The sequence below is a fragment of the Thrips palmi genome, unplaced genomic scaffold (genome assembly GCF_012932325.1).
Source record: "Thrips palmi isolate BJ-2018 unplaced genomic scaffold, TpBJ-2018v1 HiC_scaffold_2, whole genome shotgun sequence".
Classification (NCBI taxonomy): Eukaryota; Metazoa; Arthropoda; class Insecta; order Thysanoptera; family Thripidae; genus Thrips; species Thrips palmi.
Window position 1 is genome coordinate 5578374 of NW_023144629.1, and position 17594 is coordinate 5595967.

General features: G+C 39.3%; 3 protein-coding genes across 7 annotated transcripts; 1 reads left to right on the forward strand and 2 right to left on the reverse strand.

Moving 5' to 3' along the window:
• Nucleotides 1–1274: 1274 nt before the first annotated feature.
• On the reverse strand, nt 1275–3874 carry LOC117647665 (caspase-1-like). 5 transcript variants are annotated; one of them, XM_034389544.1, is made up of 7 exons: nt 3714–3874; nt 3201–3328; nt 2954–3074; nt 2696–2834; nt 2434–2609; nt 2220–2343; nt 1275–2142 (listed from the first exon to the last, which is right to left on the reverse strand). In XM_034389544.1, the coding sequence occupies exons 2-7, from the start codon at nt 3302–3304 to the stop codon at nt 1901–1903; spliced, it is 906 nt and encodes a 301-aa protein (XP_034245435.1). In that variant the 5' UTR covers nt 3305–3328; nt 3714–3874; the 3' UTR covers nt 1275–1900. The 5 variants fall into 5 exon arrangements, with proteins under 5 accessions (XP_034245435.1, XP_034245433.1, XP_034245434.1 ...); XM_034389542.1 differs by having other exon boundaries at nt 2954–3089; XM_034389543.1 differs by lacking the exon at nt 3714–3874 and adding an exon at nt 3484–3692 and having other exon boundaries at nt 2954–3089.
• Nucleotides 3875–4316: 442 nt separating this feature from the next.
• LOC117647659 (stromal interaction molecule homolog) lies at nt 4317–14887 on the forward strand. Its single transcript, XM_034389534.1, is given in 15 exon segments — nt 4317–4876; nt 5158–5211; nt 5214–5299; nt 5389–5508; nt 5640–5752; nt 5848–5963; nt 6090–6259; nt 6338–6487; nt 6565–6732; nt 6813–6913; nt 6997–7160; nt 7274–7339; nt 10811–10979; nt 11406–11529; nt 11609–14887. Coding segments are annotated over 15 exon segments (2202 nt in total). The 5' UTR covers nt 4317–4605; the 3' UTR covers nt 11939–14887.
• On the reverse strand, nt 14883–17518 carry LOC117647660 (SET and MYND domain-containing protein 4-like). Its single transcript, XM_034389535.1, has 4 exons — nt 16883–17518; nt 16518–16794; nt 16267–16388; nt 14883–16171 (listed from the first exon to the last, which is right to left on the reverse strand). Exons 1-4 carry the CDS (start codon nt 17375–17377, stop codon nt 15086–15088), a joined length of 1980 nt encoding a protein of 659 aa, XP_034245426.1. The 5' UTR covers nt 17378–17518; the 3' UTR covers nt 14883–15085.
• Nucleotides 17519–17594: the final 76 nt, after the last annotated feature.

The following is a 17594-nucleotide window of genomic DNA, read 5'->3' on the forward strand; positions in this document are numbered from 1 at the left end:
GCGTCGGGCACCCTGCAGCGGCACGGGTACGGCGCGGTCCTGCCGGCGGTGGGCCTGGGCGCCTTGGGCTTCCAGACGGCGCAGGGGTACACGCCCACCAGGCTGTACACGAGGCCGGCGTTGTTGCTGGCGGCGGGCGCGGCGGGCGCGGCGGGCGGCGCGCTACCGGCGGGGGCGGGGGCGGCGCTAGGGGCGGCGCTGGGGGCGGCGCTGGAGGCGGGTCCCGCCACGGGGAGGCCGCTGGGGGCTGGAATGGCTGCGGTGGCGCGGAGGACTGCGGGGACAGCGGTCGCGTGACGCCGGACTCCCGGACTCCGGACTGCGATACACGTCGCACAGCACCAGCAGCACGCGGCTCGGCTCGGCTCCACTCGGCGGCCTCGGAGGACGCCAACAATATACAGACAGAGCCGGCAGCAGCAGCCGGAGCCGCGCCGCCGCCGCCACCCCCGCGCCGCGCCGCCCCCACCACGCCGCCAACCCCCACCCCCGGCCTGCGCACCCCGCGGCCCGCCTAGGCCGTTGCCGCCGCCACGCCAACGCCACTTCGCGCTTCGCGTTCGCGCCCCGCCGGCCGGGGCGAGGCGAGGTGGCCGAGGCCCCGCGACAGTTATTGTTGCAAGCGTGCCGACCCGGCCGACCCGCAACCTGCTGCTGTTGCTTCGAGTCAGAATCACCATGATGATCATGATGATCAGACTGAGGTCAAACTGCCACGCCAACGACCGGCAAGGACGGGGAATACCCCACAACAAAGTAACCGACGCATACAGTGTACCAGACTGGACATCCTTTTTTTGCCTTTCTCTTTCATTCTCATTTTCTGACTGAAGCGCGTATAAGTTTCGATTAAGCGTTTGGCACGATTCCATTCAAAACCATCGTCTGGTCGCGCACTGTTCGCGCTGCTCTACGCGCTCCTGGTGAGCGGGTTGCCTATCCTCGACTTCGCGGGCGCACTGGCAAGGCGCGGGACGGAAGGTGCGCGAAGAAGGATCGGTTGGACTGGCGGGGCGGGACTCCCGGCTGATCGAGGGTCGGCGTCAGCCAAGAATTATCTTCCCAATCGGCCAACCTATTTTTATTTTCAAAAAATTATTGAATTTTATTATTGTTTGCTTATTTTAGCTTTCAATGCGCCCACTGCGATTTGAATACGCGCAGCACTCGAAACGCGTCCAAAACGTTGCCGCCAAGGCGTGTTATCATTTCTGGGGTCCATTGTTGTTTCAGAGATGTGTATTTTGTTTGGAATAATGATAATAAACCACACATTTTATGTTTTTTTTTTTATTGAAAGATCCCGAATTGTCTTAGACCAACAAGTACAGAGACAGGCAGTGCAAACATTCAGGATTTCATGATTTGTACAAAAGCAATCAATCCATTCTTGTGAATAATTCCTTTCCAACATGATTGACAACCCAAAGGACAGCCTTATCATATCACATTCAAATACAAAATGTATCAAAAGTAAAAAATAAATGCAAATTCAGCACTCTAAAATTCTCAAGCGAAAAATAAATTATGGTGATTATACTTAAATTTACAATACTGATGTTCAAAAAAATATTTTAAAAAACACAATGCAGAGGAGGAACATGATGGTAATAGCTAGCATTCTCAGCTGAACTAAATCAAACACACTTTAGCTATATGGGTAACACCTGCTAAAATTGAAACAATTTAGAAGACAGAAAAAGTAATAAAGTGATAAAACTAAGGGCAATTGGTCCTATCGAACATTTTTTCAACACCTCCACCAGCTTCAATTGGCCTAAGTAATGGTCTGCCAGCATCAAACAAAAATAAATTATTGGTGCAAAAATGCTATGAACAGTCTTAAAAGCCTTAAGTCATAAGCTGACACAAGCACCAATAATTATTTAGACTTAGCAACTTAGTTCTGTTTGCGAGTAAATTTCACTAGTCGAGTCAGCATGTATGTAATACATGGTATTTGCTTCTGCTGATGCATTCCAGGATTATCTGGTGTATTAGACTCAAAGTCAAATGCCACACGCTGATTAACAAATGTCATTATAGTAAGAAGGTCTAGAAGAAATCCGTTCTCATTCAGCTCTTCACACAGAGCCTGCATAAACCAGGAGCCTTTTGAGGTGTTTCTCCAAGAGTAGTACCCTGAAAATTTAAAAAAATTGGTCACTCTAAAGAAACTTAGTCTCACTGATAATTTAGATACCCCAAGAAAGTCTTACCGGGTATTGTTGAGTATGCAATTAGGAAATCAGCATGGATGGGAATCTTGTATGAACCAGTGCCGCTGTCTGTTTCAGTAGGCCTCATTATCACTCCTGAGTCAAGCTTGTCGCCCTGACAAGCCTGGGGGCAACAGGAACGTCATGTTAGTCATGTAACATCAACACAATCCTTAAAACAACAACCTTATTTTAACAGGATGGAAATTATTACCTGAATGAAGAATAGTTTTGGTTTTCCAGCTAGAGATTTGCACTTGTCTGCTGTAAATGGGAGCCAAAGACTGTCTGGCTTGTAGACTCCATCATTGGCATAGAGAATTCCCTGCTCACCATGGGTCAATACCACAACAATCAGGGCATCATGATCTGAGTGATCCAGGGTAGAGGCTGGAAACATCACAGGGTTAAAGATTATTAATAATCACCATATGGCACAGCACCAAGAAGAGGTATGGATCATTACTATACGATACCTTTAGCTATAATTTGATGAACTTCCTCTAGAGACCGGTCATAATAAGACCACGGATCAAACCCAAGGCCCTGAAGAGTATTTTCCAGTTTTTTGGAATCAAGGTTGGTACCTGAACGTGACCTCAGGTTCAGATTTGCCTAAAGTAACAAATTAATATTAGTATTACAGGAAGAAATCAGTGATTAAGCAAATAAACTATTCTTTTGTTTTTTTTTTTTGTTTGTTTTTATCATTCAAAACAACAATGGATACTAACTCTGAAATGTTCATGGTTCAAAATGATTGCTATTCCACGTTTCTTGTGGTTCATGTTGTAGTACACTGCAGTCCTTTCCACCGGCATTTTGGCGTGTGGCACAACTGGTCGGCTTTGAATGCTGTCAACAAGATACCTATAAAATTTTTAGCAGGCACATTACTTAAACTAAGTGTGTTTTGAGCAACAAGGCAACGGTCTGGACAGGAAACACAAAAAAAGGACATTCAAAACAAGAAAAGCTCACTTTAGCCATGGTGTTGGTGGATCCACACTGTCACCATTGGGTGGGTTCTCATTTGGTGTGTTTTCATTGGGTGGATTCCTCATATTGGTGTCTGCGGAATCCATGGCGACACTGAAGCTGTTCAATGACTGCAACACAAAGCAGATACACAATGGTAAGAATGTCTTGGATCCAGTGTTGTCTTCCGAACAGCGCGAAACGAACAAAAGACTAGCAGAGACAACAGCAACAGACGGCCCTTGTATGGGCAACAAGGATGCTGCAAGCTGCACAGGACACTGACCTGGCTCAACCCTCAACCTTACTCGAACCAAGTAAACCAGAACAAGCTGAATGAGGGGAACATAGAGCAAACAAAACGTGGTTCGACAACACTGGAGAGAGACGTCCGGCACGTCGGACACACTAGCAAATAAAGTATTGAACACGGTACACGTATTCCCCTTTGTTTACGACGGATTTCCTCCAAGCAGTTGGTCGAGTGAGTGTTTCAAGCCGATCAGAGGTACGCACCTCGTCTACAGTAGTCCCCAGGAAAGGCTACGCTGCCGTCCGATCGACACTTCAATCAGGTGATCAAAGTACTTCTACTTCTACGCTCTACCGGAATGCAAATGACTCATTGAAATAAACGAAAACTTGAAAACAACAAACAACCACAAAAGCATGAACAAACGCGCAGCGGTAAAATAGTCAGAGCAGCCACCTGCCTGACCAAAACAACACTCGTTTCCTAAATTTTACCAGGGTTCTGCACGTCAAAATCGGTATTTTTTTTACAAAGCCACATTATTCATCTTTGTACTTGCCGTAAGACCAACAACAAAAACAATGTTATCATTAACTTTGCTCTCAAAACTTTTAAACGGTGGTGCACATTCTATGAAAGCGCGAAGCTTTAAACGCTGCGCTAAAGGTGTTCAGTATCAATCATCGCCTACGTTCCTTTCCTTGACACTAAATCGCAGACGAGTTAGATAATAATGTTCGTTCAGTCAAACTATAACAGTTGATGTCTTTCGCAATATAAGTTTAGGAATTATTATGATATCACGATTATGACACCTAGGTAACCAAAGCCCCCCCGATTTCCCTCGATCGTAGTTTGTTTTTACAAGATTCTACCTGGCACAGGCTGGGCTGGCTGCTGCTGTTCTTGTCTTGCCAGTTCCGAACATGCAACCTTGAACTGTTTTGTTGCTAATATTCGTACCTTCTGCTCTGATTTCGCAACAAAACCACGAAATGCTTTTCATCTGACTTCACATGATTCTTTCGTATATCAGGATGTGCGCATCACAACAGCAAATGTTACTATTCTGTGGAATTCTGTCGAAACGGTCGTAGCAGGCAGACAGTTGTAAAAAGAGAAAAAGAGTTCGTTCTGCTGGGCTTACCAGCAACAATGTTGTACTTTAAGTTCAAAACAATGTTTTGGTGTGGAACGTGTCGATGGCTCTTGCTAGTGGCGATCTTGCTAAGTACTGATCTGTGTTGCGGACAACTGAATCTTGTGCGTCCAACTTCTCCGTCACCGAGCCCGTCACAAGTCGGTGCAGATTCCTACAGGAACTCTCCGCTGGGAAGTAACAGTCCTGTTTTGTCAAGGAGCTCCAGTTCTCCTTCCTCACATTCATCTGGAGAAAATCCATCCAATGAGCCAGTTTGGGAAGCCAGTAAGTATTTATTCTGACACATGACAAAAATGTAAGAAAGGTTAAGTTTCTTTTGAATTTTTGGTATTTCAATATTAATCATTGTTGTTGTTGTACACTACGTACACAAGCGCACCTCTTTTCACATAGCATTAATTTTTTAAAGGAATTTTATGTTTCAATCATTGCTTGTATCAAATTTACCATTCTATGCCTGCTGCTGTCAAAAGTGCATGCCATACTTCATCAAGCATTAACACATTGATTCGTCTCAAATTTACTATATTTTTTTTATTTTCCAGCTTATGCAGATAACTGCAATGAAGATATAGCATGCTTAACAATTGCTCAGAATGATCGCGTGGGTTGGAGGCCATCAGATCATTGCATCGACAACTAGATGACGACGCTAATGGAAGTGTCGACTTATCAGAATCTGACGAAGTATGTACATTTATTTGCATTTTATATATTAGCTGTTGATTTTATCTTAATTTGGAAGAGTTTGCTTTATCTACCCAATTTATTTTTAGTTTTTGAGAGAAGAGCTCAAATATGAGCAGGGCTCCGAAAAAAGACAGAAGGCATTCCATCGCAATGATGACATGCATATATCTGTCAGAGAGTTGTGGGAAGCATGGCTTCGATCAGAGGTACTTCTTTCACTTCCAATTTGTTAATTTTGCCATGTCATGAAAATTCAATAAGTTGTGTCATTTGTACAACAAATTGAATTTAAGTAGCTTTGAAAGTATTTCTTTAAAAATCTCAATGTCTATTTCAGGTTCATAACTGGACTGTAGAACAGACAACAGAATGGTTGGCCTCTAATGTTGAACTTCCTCAGTACATTCCAACATTCATTCATCATCGAGTTACAGGAGCACTATTGCCAAGGTAAATAAAATAAAATAAGATTCTACTGTAATAGAATTTTGCTAATTTCTTCGTGCCATATACTTAGATTGCTTCCCTAACTGGTTATTCTTCAGATTGGCTGTGAGCAACATGCAGTATTTAACATCTACTTTGGGAATTAAAGATCCCATTCACAAGCAGAAGATCCAGCTCAAGGCCATGGATGTAGTTCTCTTTGGGCCTCCTAAAGGTAACATGCTGCTGCATTTAAATTCTTGTTCTGCTCTAACCTGACAATGATTTTGTAAAATACACATCTATCAGTTAGATTCAAGTTGGTTTCAATTACTACATAAAATACAATTCTTTCCGGCAGATGTGAGTCATCACTTGAAAGATCTGGTCCTGGTCACCCTGCTGATAAGTGCCTTGACTGGTTGCTGGTATGCGTATACTCAAAACAAGAACTCAAAGCGCCACCTTCGCCGTATGATGAAAGACATGGAAGGTCTTCACAAAGCAGAACAGAAGCTGGAAAATATGCAGGTAGATCATTAATCTGACCTTGTGGTGGAATTAGCTGTAAAACTTAAATTACCATATCTCTGTATTTTTAATTTATAGAAAGAGTTAGAACAAGCAAGATTAGACCAAGAAAATGTAGCAACTGAAAAACAAAATTTGGAAAGGAGACTTGCTCAAGAGTGCAACACTTCTGAACTGAGAACATCATATTCAGACCTTGAAGTATCTCAGTTAAAGACTGAAATTGAGGTGAGAGGGAAAATGCCATTAAAAGCTTCATGATGTTAATTTAATTGTCGCTCACTGTTTTTTTTACCTTGTTTTAGACTTTGCGTAATGAATTGGCCAGAGCGGAGGGAGAACTTCAAGACCGTTGCTGGGCTCCTCCACCAGGCTTACAACAATGGCTCCAATTAACACATGAAATAGAAAATAAATCATATACAAAGAAAAAAATAGCAGCTGAAAAACAATTGCAACAGGCTAGAGATGCTGTGAGTTGTTTGTCTTATTTTTCAAGTACGTGTACGTTTATAGTGTTTGTGCTTTCCATTTACTGTTTATTTATTCCCAGTGTGAAAAGTTACGCAAGAAGCGTTCAAGTCTTGTTGGGGCATTTGTTTCAACGCATGGTCGGTCGATTGATGATGTAGATAGAAGTATTGTGGAAGCTAGGTAACTAGTGTTACATTTCATTTCTCAAGACTTCACGCTTGCACTCCACACTCAATCTGTTTTTATCAATATTTTTGCCCCAGAACTGCTCTTAATGAGGTTACGCAAGAATTGCAAGAACGAGTGCATCGCTGGAAACAAATCGAGTTACTCTGTGGCTTCAACATTATCAATAATAATGGACTGCAATACCTGGAAAGCGTTTTATATCGCAATGTGTCAAATGGAAGGAGCTTTGGCCTTCGAAGTGAGTACCTCTTTCCAAATCTTTTGATGTAGTGTGAAAACATGTCCATTTTCTCCACCATCCCACTCTGAGATTTTTTTCTGTGTTTATTTCAAGCTTTCTTTCTGTTGTAGGTCGAATGGGTAGCAGCCAGGACGACTTGGATGATGATACTTGTTCATTGTACTCACCATCTTCAGGTAAGAATGCCGGGAATAATACTCCTGACACTGATGATTCTTCTCGAGGTGAATCATGGGAGTGAAACATCTGAAGCCTTCTCAAAAATATTAACGAAGCTTTCTTGTGTGTTGTGTGTTTAAACTGTCTTTTTTTTCTTTTAATTTATTTTTTTGTTGTTCACAAGTTTGACTATTCTGCTGTAGTATTGTGTGATTTGTATTTTGCCTATAGTTCAGTTTGCTGTGACCCCTTGGATGTTTAGGTGTTGCAATGTTGTGTCTTGAAAAGTAGAAGAGCACGCGTTAATTTTGCTATTCAAATGGATGAACCCATGTAGTCCCCTCCATGTACATCCTCAAAATCACTACATTCAAATTCATACAAAGTCATCACTGTACTGCCTGACAGTGACAAGCCATGATGATTTCTGCTTTCGACTTGTGAGCAGTTTTTGTCACATGTTTTAAGTAAAGCACATTCTCTTTGGACAGGGTAAAAAAGTACCATTGTATTTTTTTTGCCTTATGTATCTAGGCACCCAGAATCTTTTTGCTTGGATATGTAATAATGATGGCTTTTTACAGTTTTCATGATTAAGTTTTATTTGCCATTTTTACACTTAATTTATTTTGTTTAGGTAGGCATGCCTCATGTAGGGTAACTTATTTGCAAACTTACATGTGATCATTATGTGATGTAAGGGGAGTAAATCTTATCGCTTACAATTCATACGAGGACGATATTATGTCTTGAAACAATCCAGCAACAGCAATGTTATTCATGTTGCTGGCTTTCCATTTTTTGAGTTTTGATTTCTTCTTTGGTGGCTCAAAAAGTTTTTTTCCTTGTATGGTCGCTCATGCGCATGATGTTAGCATTTTAGGTGATACTGAGATAGCAGGGTATATGATTCTTGCTAGTTTTCTTTTCTCGTTTTTTTATCATTTTGATAAGTGGGGTATAAAAATTTACTAATCAGGGTGATAAATCTATTGAGTAAACTTTTGTTTTGTATTGTGTTGAAGGGGTTGAGAATTTGGGGAAATGAACAATTACTTTTCATATGTGCACAAGCCATGTTTGAGTGTGTGCACACAAGAGACACGCCTCATAAGACATGTGATGGGTACCATGGTGAAAACTAGTGAAAACTTTTAAGTTACCTGTCCTTATAATAAAAAAAATTAGTTACTTGATTATTATGTATCTTTTGCCAAAGCTTTATTCTTACAAAGAACTTTTCATTTGTGCCCATACTTAAAGAAGGCAAGAGTGTAAATAACAATTCTGTTTATTTTTTTCTGCAACCATTTCATTCTTTGACTTAACCACTGTTATCATTTACTTTATGCTCATGATTGAAAGGTCTAAGGATAACTTCCTGGTTTTTGGTAGTTGGATGAATTCAATGTAGTCATGATGGGCAATGAGTAGATAGCAGACCTCTCTAGCTAGTTGGTTGTTTCTTTTTTATAGACAATTAACTTCCCTTGACTCTCTTAGTTGATTTGTATCTTACAAAGTGATACATTTGATATTAAATATAGATTATTTTTAAAAATATCTAATGTATTGAAACATATACTTAAAGTTTGCAGTTCTTATTGGTTTAACTTAAAAGGCAATGGAACTTAGAGGCTGATTTGGCTATTATTTAACTTCTGTGCTCCACTAACCTTGAATGCTCCCTATCAGCAAAGTATGGAGTTGTTGTAAATTTAAGTAAATTTTGGGCATGACTTATTGGTGATGTCATGTCTCCCAAAACATTAGCCAAATACGGTATGTCAGTGCTGAATCATCCACTTTTTATGAGGGCATTTATTTTGTGCAAATCTGTCTTGGAAAATAAGTTGCACTTATTGCATTGCCAGTCATTTAATTTATTTTTATTCTTAAATTATTTGTTCCTTAGTTTTCAAATGCTGTTGATTAATTGTTGAAGAGGGAACAGTCATGTAGGTCAAATATCTAATGTCCTGCATTTCTACAAATGAAAGCTGGAACTTGTTTGGAAAATGATCTCTTAGAGGAGGAAAAGAGTTCAGTTTGCATCCTTTCAAGTGATCAAATATGCTCAAAAGTACTTAAATGGACAGATACTTTAACATCACATTTTGCATCTTGAGGTAACAGTTTGCCCTGGTTTTACCACATTTTAGTACAATGTTGTCTCAAGAATGCGCTTGTAGTTGTTGAGCTATGAGGTTTATGGCAAATATCTGCTGTTTCTACTATCATAAAATAAATTATGGTCGGTTTGTAGAAATGTATTGAACTTGCAATCATCAAGTGCTTTCTTTTTCTTCATTTTCATGCTATTGTACCTCCAGTTTTCTTCCTGTCTTCCTTTTTGGTGCCAACATGGTACTTTGGCATGGTGTGGTCACAAGTAGGCCTCCTGTTCTTGTTTTCCCTTTGCCCAAATAAACAGTAGTTTTCAAATCATGGATGCAGATAATTTAGAGTCTGCTAAATTAATTAGCATATTCCAAAGAAGTCCTGCTTATCATTATCTTGCAATTTGTTTGTGTTTTTGTGCATGGGTAATTTTTACCACTTGTGTAACCAAGAAATTTGTTTGTGACATTTTGTTGTGTGCACCATAATTTCGACAGTTTCCTATGCCTGTTGCATAGTACATATTCCCTTCCATAACGTAAGTAATAGATATACTATTACCCTTTGTTGAAAGCAGTGCCAATCATTTCAATTGAATCAGTTTTAATGTGTGAAAGAGTTTGCCAGAAGAAAGGTTGGTTCTGAAAACTGTAATTTAAAAAACGTGAATAAAGTTGACTTTGCATAGAATATTATCTTAATTTCCTTTATACTACAGTCTTTTATTTGGTAAGATTGAATTGACCAAAAGTGTCCCTTATGTATGCATGGAACTCTTACATTTGCATGGCATGCTTGGACGACTGGGTGGAACATTTTCCTCTCAAAGAGGAACTGAAAGTGGAGGCCTTTGTTAAGTTAAATAAGAAGACGTATGATATATTTGAGGGAAATTTGCAGAAGGTTGTCTTTGTTTGCTGGAGCATAAAGCCCACACATGCATGGAAATGTCAGACTTTTAAATGATTGTTGACAACTTTCTTTTCTGGTCTTGTTTTACTTACTACCGTTTGTGCTTGCAATGGAAGCCTTGCATCTAGTTAGGTAGGACACACAGTTACTCTTTCTACCTGTTACGCACTCTTTGTACAATTAATTTCTGCATGCAGATTAGGAGACTTCATCACATAACACCAGTTTTTTTCCTGAAACTCTCAGCTCATGTTCTCATCATCTTTTTCCCCATCCAATTAAAATTTCAAAACAGTTGTTTCTTTTTCGGAAGGCCTTTCACTGATCCTTGCTTTTGCATCAAGGTTGCCTTGGGCATCAAGAAGATTGTAACTGCTTTAAAGTTGCCACAACACATCTTCTTTGCAAGTCTTCTTTGGAAACCATGTTTGCAGTTCCATGTGGTAATCTGTCAGCAGGTGCCCTTGAAGCTTGGGTTAGAGAGGCGGACTCCTCGGGAAGCGAAGCAGGGCGCCAGGACAATGAGGAAGATTTGTCTCCAATGAGCCCAACCAGTGAAGTTCACTCTGACATGAAGACAGCCGACGGAGCAAACAATGTGCATTTTATTGTCGGGGGTGAATCGTGAGTAATATTTTGATGTTCTATAATTGTGTTAAGAAATGTGTTTGCTAATAGCATAAACAAGGCTCTTGGACAAAGCACTTTGTTCATATTTATGTAAGTCGTCCTCTTTCTCTGCATGCTGCTCTAGTCGTGCATTCCTTAAGGATCACAAACATATGAATCTCAACTTTTCTGTAATTAAAGGTTTGTATCGGTAATTGTCTCTGCATGGTTGCATATGATTTTACCGAATACATCTATCCAGCCAACGCCGTTCATTTTATTTTATTATAAAGTATTGACTGCTTAAAAGTTTTGAATCTTGGAACCAATTTACTAGTCTAATCAATTGTAATAGTAGCAATGTATAAAAGTGTCTTAGGTTTGTGTGCATTAACATAATTATTTTAAATAGTATTATATTGTAATATGTATTTATTTCAGCACTTGGTCGGACATGCAGCAGAAGACGACACAGCCTACGTTGAGGCACAATCGAAAGGATATAGGACCTAGTATGGTCCGTTCACAATCACAAGATGCTGATATTTCTCTTGCTGGTTCAGAGGTTAGTGTTATGCAAACTGATGCATTCACACCAACATTAATCTCTACACTCTAATAAATTTAATATCTTTGTGTTTTAGATAAGTCCTCAAAAAATCTTCCATTCTGAGACTTCTTTACAATACAGAAGTACTGGCGCACCAACTCGACGCTTGATTAGAGAGGCGTCAAAAGATTCACATGCCTCCTCTCATGGCTCCTCACAAGGGTCATCTCATGGGTCATCGTCAACCCCACCCCAAGGTAACCCAGAACAGCGGTTGATTGATGAAGAAGCTTGTTCTACAGATTCCAATCCAGCTCTCATAGATGATGATTTCATTCGTCGGAAGAAGAAGCACAAATTACATTTTCCATCACTCACAAGGCGTAGCACTGGGAAAGGAAAGACCAGTACAGTGACAGAATAAACTCTGTCCAAACCGGTGAGGTTTTAGTGTGATTTCTATGTGGTGAGGGCCTTATTACCTATGGAAGCAAGTGTGTGATGTTTTTGAGTGAGAGGTGTGTAAAGCTTGTTTCAGACCACAAACACTATTGTTAAAATCAATTTCTCTCTTTCTCTTCCCTTTGGGAATGGAGTGATTTGTAGATGCTCACTTACCAAATTTTAAATGTTACGTTTTGATTGTGATCTAAACTTTACACGCTTATTCAACTGATGCTGAAACAGAATCATCCTCAAAGTTCTCTCTTTACAATATCCATTAACCAAAATCATAATTAGATGTTGACTTCAGCTGTCTCTGACTTTTGCTCTCTAACAGAAAATTGAAACCTTTTCTTGTTATATCGCAATCCATAGGGTTCTGACAAAACCTTGTTGTGTTGGCTGATTGGCCACTTCTTGCATTGTTCAGAGTTCTATTCATTGGTTGTGTAATGTAGGCCGCAGAGTCCAGTTACCCTGTAAATATTTATGTCTACTTAGAGACTCGTTTCTGTTTTTTTGTAACTTCCTGGAACCTGTGGGTAATTTAAATTGGGTTTTTAAATTTTAAATGAAGAACTGATTTCTATTGGTGATACTTTTAGATTTTCCAACAGTCTATTTTATCATTGATTTCTTTATTTTTCACTTGTTTTTTCTTTATATTGACTTGTTGGAAACTGACTTGCACTCTACAGTGCCGATATGACTGTTTTAATGTGAAATACCAATAGTGCAATCAAGTGCAATAGTAATAGCAAATTGTTACAAAGCGTGATAAGAACTTGTTAAAGACTAATTAATTAATACAAAATTTTTCTGAAAATGCCCACATACCTATAAGAAAGCTCTATTTAAATGAAAGTAGTAATCATCTCAGCAGAAAAGGTGGTTGTTCAACATTATAGCACTTTTTTTTTTAAAAGATAGAATACTCTTTGGGAGGAAAAAAGGAGAGAAAAAACAAGAAACAAACATGGAACTAATGTACTTAATCAGAGTTTTGTTGAGTTGAAACTATTGTATTGGGAGTGCACAACAAATTATTGAATGCATCCAACTGTATACAGGAAACCCATGCACATTTGCACAACATTTTTGTGGGGAAACAAAGCTTTTTCAAGGTTTGTTATTGTTTTGATTTTTTTATCACACTGAAAAAAGAGTCTTGCTGTAAGTTTTTACAATGGCCTACATGTTATTCCGAAGATAAGTGTTTTGTGTCAGCTTTCTGTAAGAAAACAATATTAGGACACAATAATTTTGTAGTTCATACTTTGGGATCGAATTTAACATGGTTCAAGAGATGTTCAGACATTTTCATCTAGTGTGGACACCGACACCACATGGTATTAAAATTGTTTTTCATTATTTAATGTTAACATCTGAGGTCCAACATCCTTCAAGATGTTTGTGACAACTTTGTGATACACCATTTTTACTATATTTCTCATCTTTGGTGGTAACTGTACTTATTTATTCAAGATTTCATGTTAAGTGTTTGTCGCAGATAGAATTGAATGTTACAATGGTTAACAATTTGGGTTTTACCAAGTCATGTTATTGTGATATTAAAATATTATCATTTTAATCGGACCGAATGCAATATTTGCAGACCTTGTATTGTCATTTTCTTGACAGTGATTCAGAAAGCCACAAAGAAGGCTGTGCTATGAATGGTGTTAAGTCTTTCTTCAATATGTTTCAGTTCTTTCATGCATCAGAAAATTGGGCATACAGTATGCTTATTCTTTGCATTACAGTCTTCCTTATGGTAGTAATTTTTGTTGTTGTCTTTTGTTGCTTTGGGCTGTCACAGCTGTCTTTCAGCCAAGATCAGATTCTTAACATAATTAAGAGTCTAAGCCAGATAAAGCCAAATGTGTGAAATTTTGAGGCACCACCAAGGTTTTCTGACACTGAATGCAGCATGCAACATATCGAGCTAAACTGTTTACCAAGAGCATGTTCATTTGAATCTCGTTGACTCTTTGGCAACAGAAACAATGCTTAGACATAAGAAGCCTTCAACTGGTAACAGCAAGTTGTCATCTGGAAGTATTCATATTAATTATTAACTGTTTAAATTGTTACCTCCGAATGATAACTCAGAGGTGCAGTATTCACCTATTATGTCCTTTAGTGCTCAAACGGGCTACATGTCTTCCCAGCATTTTTTCTTTGTTGAATGTATTAAACAATTCATCCTTTTTTTGTGATCCACCGTACTACTTATGTTTAATCCTAGACAATCATAGACAACATTCTGGCACCTCCTGTTTGTCAGGAAGGAGATGAGAATGGTTTTGCAATAGATTGTGCTTGGATTTTAATTTTAAGTATCTGTTTAACAAAAATTCATATATTGGGTGTTTTTGTTATTTTGTGGTAGAGTGAATCCATAGCTTCAGTTAAAAGAAGTTTTTTTTTATTGTTTTGGTCAATGTATTTTTAATTTGTTTCAAAGAATAATTCAAAGTACCATTGTAACAGTACAGGTAATTTTGATTTACCTACTTATTCTTTGGAGCTGTATTTAACTTTGTACTGTTTTGTTTGTTTCCTTCTCTTGCCATACATTTTACGTCCTGTTATCGCCTTATTATTGAATAGATGAAATTTAAAGTGGCTTTTCTGATGCCTGACATTAGGTCAGTTCAAATCGCACTGCAGATTACAGCTTGTCTCTTGATTTTGACCTGTATATTCTAAATGGAAATATTTTATGGTGAGGAATGCTTACTAGGCTTTTGTTCTTAAGATTTGATTTGTTACATGACAGGACCTCAAACTGTTCTTGTTTTCTTTTTTAAATGTGTGTAATGTACTGATATCTGATAATGATGAAATAGTGAGAGGTATTGATATTGAACAAAAAGAATTTTGAAATGAAAGTAATTGTAATAAATAATAAAGATTTATCATTCAGTATGAAAACACAACATATAATATACTGTATTGGAAAAACCTAAGTACAAACATGCAGAAGAAATTTCTCTCTTACATATGAATTAACAACGAAGAAACACTGAAAATATATTTAAGTCACCCTTTCAGATATTTATGTTAACAGTATAAAATTGCACTCCAAAAGCAAACAACAACAGCAGGAAGACAAAAGGGTTAATCACATATCAATAGTAACATGGTTAGCCTGAAGGCTGAGGCACTGCTTTATTGTCTCTTGACATTCACTAAATTCGCGCCAAGGTCTTTTCACAGTTTTTGCCAATAGAGTCAGATGCTCTAAAAGGCTATCGGGAACGATCTTCCGGTGTTTCCCAGACCAGACACTGGCCAATGTTTCACGAAATAGTTTTGAAGACTTGGCTAAATTTAACTCCAACTCTCCCATATCAATTATTGCTCCACAAGTGCACTGTGGATCTTGACCCTTTTTAATTGGGCTGCCACATTCATTACACCTAAAGACTGGATTTGTAGTAGGTTGGTCTTTGTAGGATGGCCAAGAACCCAAACAGGCTTCACATGAGCAATGAAAAAAGTACTGTTTGGATAATTGAGAACGCCGCTCATCAACAGTATGGAGAGCATGATGATAGCCATAATTATCCAAAATTTCTTCACCTTGTTGGATGGGCCGGATAGCACGTAAGACTGCCCAGTCTCCATAACTGTGGCGCACAACATTTGGATCACATGAGTGGTTCAGAAGGCTAAGAGTTGCATAGGCTGCTGCGCCTACTTCTTGGCTGTCAAATGAACCTGCAGTTACACTCATTTCTGATACCTCATGGGCATTGCAAGGAAGGCTCTGTAAATGGTGCAGCAACAAACCTCCACAAAAGTAATATATCTCATCATCAAGATCAGCTTCAAAAAACTTTGTAAAAGTCTCCAAACAGTGCAACAAACACGCTGCAGTTACAGAGCGTCTGAAGATATCTGCATTGGATCGATGATCTGAGTGACCAATAAGAAAGTGGATGGGCCAGTAATCAGTTGACAAATAACGGCCATCCTTATTGAAGCCAAGTGTGCGTGGGTTAGTCTTGGGTGTTTTCTCGATTTCTTCCACCTCTTCCATTAGCTGTCTCAATTTTTTTCCCTTTTGGGATGCTAAGAGAAGCACACGGAGAGCAAGGAGGCCCATCTTGCCCACTTTATTGGATATTACAGGTAAAAGAGAGCAATCAATTGAGTGGAACTGTGTCCAGGACTCTACTCTGCACTTTTCATTGCAAAACATCACCTACAAAAATAACAAATGAATACAAAAAAAAAAGTAATAAGACAGTCATATGGATGTGAACATTCTTCTGTAACTTACACTGTCATGAAACTTACCTCTGTGCAGTGTAAACAAGGAATAGGAGAAAGGCAGCGGTTTAGACAAAAGTAACAGTGAGTAGAAGATGCAGCCGGAAGAAGAACAGATGCAAATGGCTGTTCTACAATTAGAACATCACCTTGAACAGACAGAAAATCAACTTGTCAAACTTAGTATCATAGAAGATTCAAAGATAATTTTATTTGACTCCTCAGTATGGTTGCATTGTAAGAAAATAAGAAAAAAATGGCTGTAGACATTATAATACCTGGCCTTATATTTTCAGAGGCAATCAAATGCCTTCCTTTGTCCTCAGAATATTTTAGAGCTATTGCAGTAGATGCACACTTGATTTCTTCATTGGAACCATGACTGAGGGGAGGTCTTTCAAAGCATCCAAACTCATTACATGATGTGAGCGCATCATCAAGTGCTCCTTCAGCCTTAACTCTGATACGCTGCAGATCTTGTGTGAGAGTTGACACACTTGAAAGCAGTTGTTCTCGTTTCCCTTGGGCCATTCCTTGAACTTCAGTCTCCAAAGTCTGTCAACCGAAAATGCATAGTGAAGAAAACAACAAATAGAGCGGGTGTGCATATGCATGCTGTGATACTTAGAAGGTAGTTGCAAACCTTTAAAGCTGCTTCCGCTTCAGTCACCATGTCGAGTTGTATGAAGCATTTAACTTGCCTCTCGAGAAGCTTGACGCGTAGCTCATTGGGATAACTACTTTGATGAGCCAACTCTATGTCACTCAGACAAGCATTGAAGAATCCCAGAGACAAATTTACAGCAGAACGGTTTCCGATGGCCAAGGCATATTCTTTTGAATACACAGGGGCAGCACATAAGCTGCGGTTGTACAAATGTAAAGCAAGAAGATCGTTCTTCTTCTGAAACGCCTTGTTTCCTTCATTTCTCAAATCAGTGGAGAGCTTTGGAGATTTGGTGCCTCCACTTTCAAGGATAGGCAAAAGATTTTCCTCCTCCAAAAGTTGATAAGCTAAGGCGACTCTTTCAGTGTTCGTTTTAAATTCATAGAACAAGTGAGAAGTAACTACTACCCTGTCTCCGACCTTAAGAGCATCCAGCAACCTTTCGAATATTGTGTCTTCGAATAAGTACATGATTTTTAGATGTCGAACAGTGCGACAAGTCAGTGCATGTTAAAATCAGAGAAAATCTTCGATGAAAATCGTCGTGAAATCAACAACAGCGCTCCGTTCTGGAACACCGGCTGCTTCTGCTTGCGCGACGGTGAATGCAGGATGCAGAAGGAGCAACGCTATCCGCAGGACATTTTCACCAGTTATTTGCAGGACAAATGAGAAATCTAGATGCACA

Bases quoted from the DNA above. Each gene is read 5' to 3' on its own strand.
- LOC117647660 (XM_034389535.1), bottom strand. From the start codon at position 17,377: ATGTACTTATTCGAAGACACAATATTCGAAAGGTTGCTGGATGCTCTT. The intron at 16,389-16,517 runs GTATTATAATGT...TGTCTGTTCAAG, and splicing joins CTCTGAAAATATAAGGCCAG to GTGATGTTCTAATTGTAGAA. The intron at 16,172-16,266 runs GTAAGTTTCATG...TTATTTTTGTAG, and splicing joins CTTGTTTACACTGCACAGAG to GTGATGTTTTGCAATGAAAA.
- LOC117647665 (XM_034389542.1), bottom strand. From the start codon at position 3,304: ATGGATTCCGCAGACACCAATATGAGGAATCCACCCAATGAAAACACA. The intron at 3,090-3,200 runs GTGAGCTTTTCT...AAAATTTTATAG, and splicing joins CCACCAACACCATGGCTAAA to GTATCTTGTTGACAGCATTC. The intron at 2,610-2,695 runs GTATCGTATAGT...TGATGTTTCCAG, and splicing joins TCATCAAATTATAGCTAAAG to CCTCTACCCTGGATCACTCA.